The 14466-nt window shown below is 39.2% G+C and overlaps 1 protein-coding gene across 1 annotated transcript in view; it reads right to left on the bottom strand.

The window, feature by feature from the left end:
• The window catches only part of PPP3R1 (protein phosphatase 3 regulatory subunit B, alpha), an 87117-nt gene that overhangs the window by 2875 nt on the left and 69776 nt on the right, over nucleotides 1-14466 (bottom strand). Inside the window, exons 3-5 of the mRNA XM_065400666.1 lie at nucleotides 9309-9485; nucleotides 5042-5101; nucleotides 3599-3783 (exon numbers count right to left, since the gene is read on the bottom strand). Of these exons, the coding sequence (XP_065256738.1) occupies nucleotides 3599-3783; nucleotides 5042-5101; nucleotides 9309-9485 (422 nt within the window). The remainder of the gene's footprint in view (nucleotides 1-3598; nucleotides 3784-5041; nucleotides 5102-9308; nucleotides 9486-14466) is intronic.

The raw sequence follows: 14466 nt of genomic DNA, 5'->3' as shown, positions 1-14466 counted from the left end.
GGACGCATCAAAATCAACAAAACGTGAGAGAAAAATCAATGAGGGGAAATCAAAGAACAACGGCATGAGGGTAGGCAGAGATGGAGAGAGGTGGAATGAAAGGAATGGGTGAGGTATGGAGCAGAACAAAACCAGAACAAACAAACATGGAAGAAACCCACACATATTGGAAACTGAAGAAAGGAGAGAGAGAACAAACAGCAGAGGGGAAATGGGTAGCAAAACTGTAAAAGAAATGCTGAGGACAATGTATATACAATGGAGGAGTAGAGAACAAGACAATACAAGTGTGAAAAAGGTTAGGGAACAACAAAGACATCACCTATTTAAATATGTATTGGCAGCACTGCTGTTGTCATGCTTGAGAAGGGAATTCATTCTAAGCTCTTGTTCACTAATGCATATAAATTACCAGAAAATTTACTCCTTATTGTATTTCTAATGCTGGTCTTCCTCCAGAATAGAAAAATTTTATATTTTAAGTTTGGTAAAATTCCATGTGGCCATTTCTTAATTAAAGGAGCATGAAAAATGGAGATTTTAATCCTTTAAGAAAGTTTCCAAGTACTATAAGAGAAAAGGTTTTCAAAATCTGCACTCAACCCATACACCACACTTAATGAAGAATGAATGATTTCTATTGAACTGAAGCTATAACCTCATACAAAGAGCATACATGTATGCAATACTTTTTTCATTGTACATCAAGCCATCCAGATTTACATGTCTCCATACTCATCAATTTAAATATAATAAAATCAAAATACACATACATATTTACTGTCATGTGTGATCATTTGATTTTTTCCTCAGCACGTTTTTGTAAAAAGCACTTGTATTTCAGTGTATCATTTACTACTTTCCTTTTAAAAAGAAAAATATACATTCTCATGTTAATTCAGTCTCACGGGTGAGCATGTTATATGCATAAAAATCCCCAATTACAAAGGCATGATTATCAGACACACGATAATTCAAATGCACTGCAGCTTTATATTAAATAAATTTTAAAATTCTGACTTCAATTAATTATTTTTGTTGATCACTTTTTAGGACCAGTGCTTAGAATAGTTTATTGGTCCTGAATGCGTTCATATTGGTCCAACCAAGTAAACAGATAGCACCGCCAGCTCTTGCAGGACATGAAGTATCTATCCCACAAAATCAAGTTATTCTGATGATTATTTCCATCCACCCCTTCAATTGGGACATTTTTAGCAAAAGCATTCTCTCTCTCTCTCTCTCTCTCTCTCTCTCTCTCAGGTGCTTGGCTGGCTGATTCTTGTTCACATGCTCAGAGTCTAACTGAGGGGATGAGAAGAAATTTCACTCCGCGTCACATTGGCAGTGACCTTATGGGTTTTTCACCTTTGCAGGATACGGTTGTGGCACTTGCCAGGATTATCTGGATATATCTCACTTGATCATTTCCCTGCCATTGCAGGGGCCTCAAGCACTGTTGCATCTTGGCCCCTCCTCTTCTCTGCCTGTGGCACATAATACTCTAGTCTCCTGTGGGATGTATTACTTTGATCTCATTTTGGCTGTTGTGTTTAGTCTGTGAGTGGTGGCCTGGGATATACAGAAGGTCAGACTAGATCATCTGGTGGTCCCTTCTGGCCTTAAACTCTATGACATCTTTGAGAGTCTCTTTCAGAGCACCTCTTCTATTTATTCATTTTTGTAAACAGCACCTCCCCTCCCATCCATGATCATGGACTGTCCCTGTGGCTACTATAATAACTTTTAAGATGAAAAAGCAATTATAGAAAAGTATTGGGTATTTTAAATCTACTTTTAATGAATTTTGCTGCTGGAAACAAGGACAGTCAATTTCCATGGACCATTAATGGTCTACAAACATGGTTTAGGAGCCACTATTTTCTACCATTTGAAAGCCTGGAATCCAAGGCACCTGTTTCTGGTTCCTCAATCTAGAACACGAGTTCTCAAACGTCATTGCACCACAACCTGCTTCTGACAAACAAAAATTATTACATTGACCCCAGGACGGGGGACAGAAGCCTGAGGCTGCCCTAGGGAGTGGAGGGGGCAAAGCCCGAGCCCTGCCACCCAGGGGTGACGCCCTCGGGCTTTGGCCCTGTGCGGTGGGGCTTGGGCTTCAGCCTGTGCCCCAGCAAGTCTAAGCCAGCCCTGGCGACCCCATTAAAACGGGGTCATGACCCACAGTTTGAGAACCGCTGATCTAGAAGTTCACTTTTGCCATACAGCAATTCCCAGGCATGGGTAGTTTTCAATCGTTTTTTATACATCTCAACAAAAAGGATGCAAAAATTAATCCACTGTATTTGCAGCACAATATTTTGATAATTTTTTCTATAGACAGGTCTTAGTCAAATTGAAACATCTGAATCCTGAATAATGCAGTCAGCTATTTTATGATTAATTTTACTTACTGTAAGACATGAGCAATAGTCATATTTTAAATATACAGTAACTCTTCACTTGAAGTTGTCCCGGTTAACGTTGTTACGTTGCTGATAAATTAGGGAACATGTTCGTTTAAAGTTATGCAATGCTCCCTTCTAACATCGTTTGGCAGCCGCCTGCTTTGTCCACTGCTTGCAGGAAGAGCAGCCCGTTGCAACTAGCTGGTGGGGGCTTGGAACCAGGGTGGACCAGCAGCCCCCCCATCAGCTCCCCGCTCCCCTAAGTTCCCTGTGCAGCAGCTGCCCAGCAGGCTACCAACTGCCCACAGTTCAGCTGTCCCTCCCCCCACTACCATGTGCTGCTCCTGCCCTCTGCCTTGGAGCTGCTCCCGGGATCCTCCTGCTTGCTGTGCGGGGGGCGGGGCTCATGTCAGGGTGTCCCCCTCCCCCCTGCACCCCGCTTACCCCATCTTCCATAGAGCAGGGGGGACACATGACAGGGCTCAGGACGGAGGGAGCTTGCTGGCAGCAGCTGCGGTCTCAGCAAGCTGATCTAATTAACAAGGCAGTGTACTTAAGAGTAGGGTCAGCGTACTTAAAGGGGAAATGCGCCTCTCTCTCTCTCTCTCTCACACACACACACACACACACACACACACACACACACACACACACACGGTGTGTGTCTCTGTCTGCGATGCTGTCTCCCCTCTCTCCATTCCTGCTGCCTTGTAGAGTGAGAGAGTTAACCCTTGGGGGCTCAGCCAATTGCTAGTTCATCATTTAGCAGTAAGGCATTCCCTGGGAAATATCCCACCCTCTGACTCGACCACCTCAACCAAGCGTCACAATTATCATCACTGTGTACCAGTATTAAATTGTTTAAAACTTATATTGTGTGTGTGTGTGTGTGTGTGTGTGTCTCTCTCTCTCTCTCTCTCTCTCTCTCTGTGTGGATAGATTAGTCTTTTGTCTGGTGAAAAAAATTTCCCTGGAACCTAACCCCCTCATTTACATTAATTCTTATGGGGAAATTGGATTCGCTTAACATCGTTTCGCTTAAAGTCACATTTTTCAGGAACATAACTACAATGTTAAGTGAGGAGTTACTGTAATTGTGGTAAAACCAGACTCTTTAGGTCAAACTGTATTTTAGATATAATTTTAGTAAATCTAAATATCAACATTTTTCCCTAGAGAATACTTACAGCACAGAACTCTTCAAAAGATATTCTTCCATCACCATCCTTATCTGCATTAATTATGGTTTTGTCTACAATTTGTTGTAACTGAGTGTCTTTGAGATTGTTCCCAACCATCATCTTCAGCACTTGGAAGAGCTCCCCATTGGAGATATAGCCATCTTTGTCCATATCATAAATCCGGAAAGCAACTGCAGAAAACGAGTTAAAGAAAAATTCAAATAGTAAATATGACCTGCCAACAAAAATTTCCACTAGACTGAACACTTCTCAGAAGGCAGATACATAACTATGTATTTTATATGTACAACTGAGAAAAAAGGTTTTGCATTGTTTTCTGTAGTCACATTGATTTTTAATCATGAATTTATAAATCCTGGCAGACAAGGATCCTACTATATCAGACACAGAACAGTGAACAATTCTACTATAATTTATTTAACCCTTTAGTATGAGAGATTTTTAACACTCAGGCCTGGTCTATACTAAAAAATTAGGTTGGTTTAACTACATTGGTCAGGGGTGTGAAAAAGTCACTCTTCTGACCGGTGTGGCTAAGCCAACCTAAATCCCCATGTAGACAGTGCTAGGTCAACAGAAGAATTCGCCTGTCGACCTAGCTATCGCCTCTCAGGGAGGTGGATTACCTAAGCCGACGGGAGCATCCCTCCTGTCAGGATAGGTAGTGTCTACACTGAAGTCCTACAGCGGTGCTGTAATGTTTGAAGTGTAGACAAACCCTGAGTGTAAAAAGTATTCCATTAACACTGACAACATTAAGCAAACAACAAAAGAATTCAGCAAACAAGAAGTGCATCATAAGCTGGGCCACTCACATTAGAGACATAACCATGGCCTTCTGTGGCATGGCTAAGCAACACCCCAATTGGTCAGTTTACAGCAAGCCATTTGGACATGGTCTAAATCTGGGGTGGTGGAGTGTTGTTTTTTAATATTTTGTGGTAACAACTTTCCTTCCTACATCCATATTATATCTTTAATTATTGCAATAAGGATTAAAAGAAAAAGAAAAGGTTTGACCATATTATGCTTCTGAAAGATACATTGTCAAAATTTTGCAGGAACAGTTTAGTATTTCTTTGTTTTATTGTATAAACAAAAATCAAATGATTCCCATACTGTCAAAAGCAAAATGATGTGCATTGCTCATAATTCCTTTAATCTAAAAAGGATGTGGACTTCGTTTTGCTCATTCAGTAGGGAATGCAACAATGCTGCAGAGGCAGCATGCTCAGGCCTTTTTGTGAAGGTGCCAGTGACCTCCTCAAGAGGTACGGAGTCCCAACTCCTTCAAGATAGTCTCCACCTGTCCTGCCTGATGTAGATTTCTGTCAGAGAACATGCACCCCAGGAGGAAAAATGTTTTGTTAAAAGCAAACTACATTTGAAAAATATCAGAAAAGCGGTCATAAAAATCAAAGTACTTACACCTCAACTTCTGTTCCTTATCCCCTTTGACACTGAACTGGGAGACTCCTTCTATAAATTCTGAAGAATACAGGGCAGGAAAAGCATTTACAAATCAGTAGTGTATATATATTTTCAAAGCCCTGTTTATTGCAAACAGAAACCAGAATATTCAGAAATAAAAAAAAAAAGAAGAAGAAGATTTTTTTTAAAAAGTCTGTATTATTGGGAATGTCCTTAGAACACAGCTTACCTCAAGGAGGAATAGTGTCGCCACATCCTTATGAAGGCATTTCTAGCTCCTTTCAGCAGGAAGCATCTCAAACCAAACACCGTGCCCAATGTACTAATATATATCAAAATTTACTTAAAATAATCAAAAGCTTGGACTTTCAAAGAAATACAATTTATATAAATAAGGACTTGAAACGCCTACTGTATTGACTTCAATTGGAGTTGTGGTGTGATCAGTTCATCTCAAATCAAGCCCTAAATTTCATCTTGGATTACATTAACGTGACCATATTTTTAATAAAACAGGCACATAAATAGTATTTTTAGAAGGGTGTTATAAACAAATGTGAATATTAACAAAATGACACTCAAACTATAAAACTCCAAAACCATGCAATTCCCAGAGCCAGATCTTGCAGCCTTTACTCACATGTGTAACAGCAAAGAATCAAAAGAACTACTGATATAAGGTACATAGGATCAGACTCCAGAGCAGGACTTTCTGAAGTCCTGGAAGGTAAGATGCTGACCTAATAAGAATTTTGTAGTTAAAATACAGTAAAGAAAAAAGTACAAAGGCTACCATTAGAATGGAAATACTGACTACCATTTGTTGGTAGTTTTCATTTTAACAATAAAATCACCAAACTGGTTTAATAAAATATTTTTGTAAATGTATAGGTAGAGTGAACAGAAGATCTAATACAGCTGTACAAATGTGATTTAAGTGACTTTTTTCCTGTGTTTGAGAAAGATGTTAGATGGATATCAGAAAACGAGTTTCTCTACAAAAAAAAGTAGGTAGAAAACAGGAGAAGCAATGCAAGTTTCCCCACACTTCCCCCTGCAGTGTCTACACACGTGTGCCAGCAATGATATTTTTTGTGAGGTGGCCACCTGTTCAGCAAAAACTGGATTGAGACTACCATTCATTTACATAAGTCACCAACATGGCCAGATGGCAACAGTAGCTTCACTGCCACAAAACACATTATGACTGCATCATTTTATGATACAAAAATCAGACTAGTGTGCTAAATCGTCTGTTACAGCTTTTCGTAATCACATTATTTGAGTTCATAATCTCATGAACAATATAGTACCCTCGCTTTAACAAGTGTATTTTGACAATTATTATGTGCAATGTTTATATAGTTTTAGAGGATGACACTGTTGAGGAAAATAGTCTTAAAATTCAAACATTCCAATTTAGTTGGGTTTTGTTTTTTGCTGTTATGCTATAACAGCTTGAATGTACTTCATGTTTACTGTTTTCTTCAAATTTTATTGATCAAAATATCTATATAATTGAAATTTGGTAAATTCTAATCAGACAGGAAAAATTAGAAAAAGTCTTTTTAGTCTAATCCTGAAAAAATCCTACATTAATTTCAATGGAAGTTAAAGAAAACTTGCCACTCTGAGGATTGGACCCTAAATTAAATAAATATTAAATTTGATAATTTGGCATTGGAATAACTCAGCCCCTGACCCTCTAAATGAGCAACATTTTAAATAATGTAGCTCTCTAACACTTACTTTAGAATTCAATTGAGACTTATTTTGCTTTGTCATATCAGCATTCTCTCTTTTTTGTTTGAAAAAGTGGCAAACTACAGGTAAAAAAGACTATTAAATAGAAATACAATACTTCTATAATTTCTGTAATTTACAGAGAAAAACAATTTTCAATCTAAACTAACTGTCATAGAAAAATATCACATACAAGGTATTATAGTCACAGAAGAGAACGTTGTATGGAACCCAAAAGTGTTGCAAATTATCCTGGAAAGATTCCCACACCTGTCTAAGAAACCTGGTCTAGTACTGATGTAATGTACACACAAGATACGATTCTGTCACGAAGATCACAGATTCCATTATTTTATGGAACTTTCGTGACTTCTTCTGGGACAGGACTGAAGCAGCTGGCTGGGACATCAGCCCAGGGCTGCCGGAGCAGCATCCAGCCCCAGAGCAGGGGCCCCTGGAACAGCTTGCCAGTGGTCCCAGGCCTGCCGGAGTGATGGTCCTGATCCTGGTCCTGGTCCAGGTCAGTCCCCTGGGGGCTGGAACAGCGGCAGGGCTGGAGCAGCTGCAAGCCCCAGCAGCGCTGTTTGTCCCCTCCAAAGGGTATTTTTAGTAAAAGTCAGGGACAGGTCGCGGCTTCCATGAATTTTTGTTTATTGCCCACAACCTGTCCCTGACTTTTACTAAAAATACCCGTGACAGAGTCTTAATCTTAGTAATTGTGTAATCTTGAGGAAATATTCCAAGAAAAAAATCCTATTAAGAGGCTATAAAAAATTGGAACTTATTTCTCATTAAAAATGAACTATTTAGATCCAAATATTTATAGAATCACAGAAATGAATATAGGGCTGGAAGGAACCATGAGAAGTCATCAAGTCCAGCCACCTGCACTGAGGCAGGACCTCAATCATGCATGACAGGTGTTTATCCAACATGTTCTTAAAAACCTCCAATGATGGGGATTCCACAACTTCTTAGAAGCCTATTCCAGAACTTAACTACCCTTACAGTTAGAAAGTTTTTTCTAATATCTAACCTAAATCTCCCTTGCCACAGATTTTAGCCCATGACTTCTTGTCCTACCTTCAGTGGACATGGAGAGCAATCGATCGCAGTCCTCTTTATAACAGCCCTTAACGTATCTGAAGACTTATCAGGTCGCCCCTCAGTCTTCTTTTCTCAAGACTCAATTTCCCCAGTTTTGTAACCTTTCCTCATAGGTCAGGTTTTCTAAGCCTTTCTTCATTTTTGATGCTCTCCTCTGGACTCTCTCCAATTTGCCCACATTTTTCCTAAAGTGTGGAGCCCAGAACTGGACACAGCACTCCAGCTGAGGCCTCACCAGTGCTGAGTAGACCGAGACAATTACCTGCCATGTCTTACATACAACACTCCTGTTAACACACCCTGGAATGCTATTAGCCTTTTTTGCAACAGCATCACCTTGATGACTACCTTTCAATTTGTGATGCACTATAATGCCCAGTTCCTTTTCAGCAATACTACCACCTACCCAGTTATTTCCCATTTTGTACATGTGCATTTGATTTTTGCTTCCTAAGTGAAGTACTTTGCACTTGATCTTTATTGAATTTTATCTTGTTGAATTCAGACCAATTCTCCAACTTGTCATGGTCTTTTTGAATTCCAGTACAGTCCTCCAAAAGTATTGCAACCCCTCCCGGTTGGTGTAATCTGAAAGGCTTATAAGCATACTCTCCACTCCATTATCCAAGTTATTAATGAAAATATGGAATAGTTCCAAATCCTGGACTGACCCCCTTCAGAAATCCCACCAGATACTCCCTCCTACTTTGACAGCAAACCATTGATAACTACTTGTTGAGTATGTTTTTTCAACCAGCTCTGCAATCACCTTATAGTAATTTCATCAAGACTATTTCCCTCGTTTGCTGGTCTATAATTGCTCATGTCCTCTTTGTTTGCCCCTCTCCAGTCCTCTGGGATCTTACCCATCTCCTATGACTCTTGCTAATAGTTCCGAGATTGCTACAGCTAGTTCCATGTGTCTCTTAAAAGTTTAGTTAAGTAAAACTGAACCCACACATTTGTAATTCTCTCCCACCCATCAGGTCTTTTTCATGTTAATGAGGAAAATAGTTTTTAGAATGCCTAGATTAATATTGTTTCACTAATATACTCTAAAATGGATATCAAGGATGAAAGTGAAGTTAAGAATATGAATAGTAAGAAAGATTATTAAACAAAATAGTTAAACCAACAGAAATTGTTATATTGGGTTATGCATTAGGGAATAAATAAATTTAAGTCTATTTTATATACACATTCACAGGAATTGTTAGTATCTATTTCTAATATATAAAAGTATCTTATAAGTGTGTTTCACCCTTAAACCTGTAAGTGGATTTCACACTTTATTTTGCTCTTACAAAATTTATTCTATTTTTTTTTTTACATCAGAGCTGAAATTAACAGTTTCCAAGAGTTAGATCTTCTAAGAAAATGTCAACATCATGTATTATAGAGCACTGTATCTTACCTTTGAAGTCCACTTCTCCATTCCCATCTGTGTCAAATATATCTATTACTCGCTGTACTAATGGGTTCTGTTGTAACTCAGGCAAAGACATGAACTCTTCCACACTCAAAGAACCAGAGTTGTCTAAATCAAGCTTCTTAAATCTCTTTCCTAGCCGTTTAATCTCATCTGCGTCAACTAAAGGGGAAAAAAAACTGCTTTCAGAAAGATTTCACTGTACAAATTTGCTACTTAATTATAATGTTTGCTCGGATGTATTTAATTCAATATTTCTCTTCCAGTATCACAATTGTTATACATCTCTGCAAAGCTTATATACTACAGCCATGATCGCAGACACTTTTTATACTGAAACGCTTTTATAGTAAGCTTTTCAAAAAGTAATTTTATGGTAAGCAATCAAAAGCCACTTACCAATTTTTGTCCCCGCACCAGCCATAGCACACAACCTTGTGACTCTCTCTAACTACTGTATGCTGACTCAAGATTATAAAAGGATTGATAATGTTAAGCTAATTCTTATTTATGGTCACGTGGTGTGTTCTGGCACCAATGACTGCAGCTGGCTGTGCAGCTTCCTAGCTCTGAAACCCCCAGCCTGGGCCTGCCTGATGCACTCCCAATCAGCATCTGACACCAAGGAACCTTCAAGGAGGGGGTTTTAGCAGGGTGTTCATTGGTTCCATCTGAAAGCACAGTCATTTCTTTCATTTATAGTTAATCCTTAAACAGCTGAAAAAAATAATGAATGATTTTTAATAAGTAGTAGTAAACTATTAAGAGTTACCATTAAACTAAGCATTAATGGTAATAATTAAAGAAAGGCAATTATGCTTTTATTAGTTTATGTAAAACAGAAAGTAGTAGTGCTACTTTCTTATGCCAAAAAACATACTCGTCGTATTTTACTAGCATACTGGAAATCTGTTTGGTGTTTTCACCATAGAAAGTTAAAAAGATTGATGGCCACAGCAAAGCCACTGCAATTTTTCCACCTAAAATCTTGCAATAGACTTTTAAGAGACTCAGGGTAAAATTTCTTTATCAACCTCAAAACCAGAACCTCTCCCATCCACCCACCCAGCAGCCTGTCAGTGGAAGAACAGAATAACCTACATAGGTACAGAGCCCACTTTATCACAATCATGATCAAATTTAAAACAATGTTATTAGAGACACAGACAGACTTTGGTAACAACTCTTCAGATACTATGGTGATTGTCATAGAAATAGCTTTAATAAAATAAATAAAAACAACAGACCTTTTGTACAAATAATTCCTTTCATTAAATTAGCTACACCCAAAATTTAAAAACTCACTTTATGCAATATTTGACATTTGATGCTAGCTGAGATTTTTCAACAATATATTCTGCATAAATATTCTTCACAAGAGTTGTCAATCTGAACATTTTTTTTTAACTGTTTCTGGCAGTTATCTGTTCTTCCTTTAAAAAGTTAGTTTATTGGAAATACCACCAAGTGCTCTGCTCATTGTGCAGGGAGCTGGTGGAAAATTGGCGGAAAATTACTGTGATCGAATGTACCACTGTATTCATACCCTATACACGATTGTAATCATCTTTGTACAACATATGCCTTGCGAAGTATCATTTGAAAGCTAAACTCGCTGGTCAATAATATCATGATGAAATGTGCGTAGCAACCTTATATGTAAAGTTATGAATTCCTCCTGAATGATGTTGGTAGCACATAGTCAAACCCATGTAGCCCCCTATTAGGCAGGACAGGTCAAGCCGCTCTTAAAGGAATGTGTGTTTACATCAATTGACATAAGTAGTAAACAAGGTCCTTGAGACAGCAAGAGAGAGAGACAAGGCAAATCTGCATTTTAGCAAAGCACAGCATGAAACCTCTTTCACAAGGACTGTCTCCATGCTCACAGTGGGAATGAAATTTATCGTGGGGTAACCTTCAGAAAAATGCAATTTCAAAGGGTGACTGAACTACAAAAGTGAGGGACAAAAACGCAAGTTCTCTCTCCCTATCTCTCTCTCTCTTTTCCATCTAAGACAACAAAAGAAACAGCCTATGAACTTTGAGAGCAGACCCTGACTGAAATTTGGTCAGCCCTGTTGCTGGAAGCATGTGGTAACAACTGTACCTTGAAACAAGTCTAGTTTGTTAAGTTTAGAAAAAGTGTTTTATCTTTATTTTTCTTTTAACCATTTCTGCCTGTAATGCCTTATACTTGTACTCACTTAAAATCTCTTTGTAGTTAAATGCAGAGTTTTGAGATGTATGGTTTCCCTTTCCCCAAGTTAGGCACACTAGGGCTTCCTTGTGAAGCCATACAGATGTGATTTCTCCCTGTGTGCAGAATAGGCAAAACTTCCAATCTACCAGCCTGTCGGCCCTGTCAGCATAACCCACAATAAATATGGCTCTTTGTCCCATCTAGAGGCTGTACCATATAAAGGACTTGTGAGTCTGCTAATTTCTGGTTTCCTTTAGCACAAGGACATGCTTTTAGATTGAGGTCTTGGATTCAATCCATAAAGACAATCCAACCAGCATTATCATTACAAGTGGATGCCTGTACAGGGATTTGAACTGCTGTGCACATTTGAAGGAGTTTGTACCATACACTAACACAGTGTAGCTCTGTGTCCCGATTGGTTGGACCAGCTGTAGAGATTTGAGGCTACTACTACCTCCAAGCCAAGAGATATGATATGGTCCTTTTGCTCAGGCAGTAAAGACCCACACTCTTAGAGCTAGAGATCCCAGTTTAAATCTTCACAGACAACTTAGCCAGGGGGCGTCACTACATCAGCAGCAATACAAGTCCTGGAAGAGGAAAGTAGTAGCTGGGGTAGACACAGCTGCCGCACCTCCGAGCCAAGGTGTGGGGGGGAGAGAACAAGGTCCAGAGAAGCAACCTGGTGTCCCTACCAACTTGGCCAGATCAGAATTTTACCAAAGGTTTTTTTATTTAACAGTTTATCGTGAAGTTCTGCAGCAGTAAGTATGGATAACTGCTTGCAATTATGGAGAGGGGGGGAAAAAGGCAGGTTCTTCAAGAATAGAATTTTTCCCCTGCTGTCAGTTACAGTTCTGATTCTGCCTCCAGGGCTGCCAAAGCATGCTAAATACCCACTTTAGCATCTATGTACTTATCTATGCTGAATATTGCTTCCTCAGCTGCCTGCACAGGGAGCTGGCAAGAGATACAAAGTAAATAAAGCAGCTCTGAGCACCAGTTCATTTAATTACGCTTTGGATTGTTAGCATGCTGCATTCCCCCTTGCCCATGATCTTCTGCTTAGAATGAACACGATCTAGGGTGTGTGCGTGCACAGTAAAGAACCTCACAGTAGTGCCAAGACCACGTTATTCATCAGCTCTACAGTGCAAACAATGCTGGCAGAGCTACACTGAAACCCCTCTGGACCTCACAAATAGCCTGGCTCACTTTATGCTAACCCTTATGCAGAAAGTGCTTAACAGATTAGGAAGGGGAAGCAAAATACTCCTGGCAATTGGCCAAGTTACAGAAAACAATTCCTCTGATAAAATACACAGATAAGGTATGACTGTACGTTCCCACTCCATATCAGTATATCAAATATTTTGTTCACAGTGAGCTTGTCTACATTCATAGATTCTAGGACTGGAAGGGACCTCGAGAGGTCATCGAGTCCAGTCCCCTGCCCGCATGGCAGGACCAAATACTGTCATTGCCACTTATGTTGCTCAGGGGTGTGAAAAAGTCACCCCCTGAGCGATGCAAGCTACACAGACTTAAAGCGCCGTCCACATCGTGCTATGTCGGCGGGAGATGCTTTCCTGTCGACATAGCTTCCACCTCTCATTGAGGTGGAGTAATTATGCCAATGGGAGAGCGTCAGCATAGCGCATTTTCACCAGACGTGCTACAGCGGTGCAGCTGCACTGATGGAGCGCGGTAGTGTAGACTAGCCCTAACTTTTTCTTCTAGCAACAGAAGTTCCGCTTGGTTTTCAGAGAAAATAATAACTATGTTGTATATACCAACATATCAATTATTTGGAACGTCAGTCACTAGTTGAGCTCGGGGCAGACAGCAATGCATATTTTATTTAGCTCCTGCCTATAGTTCCAACCGCACGCCCATCCCCATCATCTATGGGCAATAAAGTGTTATAAGAACCAGCACAGTTTAAAAATAAGCCGAGGGAGGGGAGGGAGGGCGCTGTATCTTGGGAACCCCTTGAACAACTGACTCCAAATTTGTAACACTAACTCTATCCCAGGACTTCAACTGGCACAGCAACTTTCAGGCCAATCTGAGAATGTATCTACAGCACTTTGAAAAATTGACTCCAAACAAAAAGCTCGGCTCAACCTTATCTGAAGTACTGAAAGGGGCACCCCAGAACAAAAAAATAAATGTGAAAGAACATCCATTTAAACATTTTGCACAAACTGACTCATAACAAAAAGTACATGAGCATACAAGTGCACACCCTATTCTTGATTCAAACTGTAAAATTCCTCAAAGCCAAATAAAATACTTGACAAAGCACAAGAGAAAATCCCATAAGAAACCACTGTATATGAAAACTGGCAACACTAAAATATGCTGAGCTACAGGTAAAGAGCTAAATACAAGAACTGGGATTTTAAATCAATGGGGAAAAAAAGTACAGAAAAAGAAAGAAACTGTGGAAAGTGTAAATACAACCTCGAAACTCCAGAACAAATATACAGACAGAAAGGGTGATAAGAAATTTTAAATTAAAAAGAATATTTGAATAAGCAAAGTTAAGGAAAAAATGACAGAGAAACAACTAATGCCTTTTACCTTTCTTTAAAAAACAAAAAACTTACCTTAAAGTGACAGACGTTAGGCACAGTTTTTAGAGAGGGGAAGGGATGAAAGTAAAACAGTTGTATTATAAAAGTCCACTTAAAGGTGGGAAGAAAATGTGCAAAGAAATACTTAGTCTATCTGATAACATTTACCTCCATGCTTTCTTAAAATTCTGGCAGATACAGACACCACCTAACCATTTCTCTCCCCTCCAGAAAATCATACTTGATAAGTATTAACTATTGTAGCATCAAGATAGACCTTCTAAGACTGAAGGGGAAAACTATTTTAAAAGTAAAAAATTATCATTCATGCTTGTGACTTGTTTCAAAATTTCTTAAC

The sequence above is a fragment of the Emys orbicularis genome, chromosome 3 (genome assembly GCF_028017835.1).
Source record: "Emys orbicularis isolate rEmyOrb1 chromosome 3, rEmyOrb1.hap1, whole genome shotgun sequence".
NCBI classification, from domain to species: Eukaryota; Metazoa; Chordata; order Testudines; family Emydidae; genus Emys; species Emys orbicularis.
Note: the sequence above shows the minus strand (reverse complement) of the source record. Positions and strands in the feature narration are given on the sequence as shown.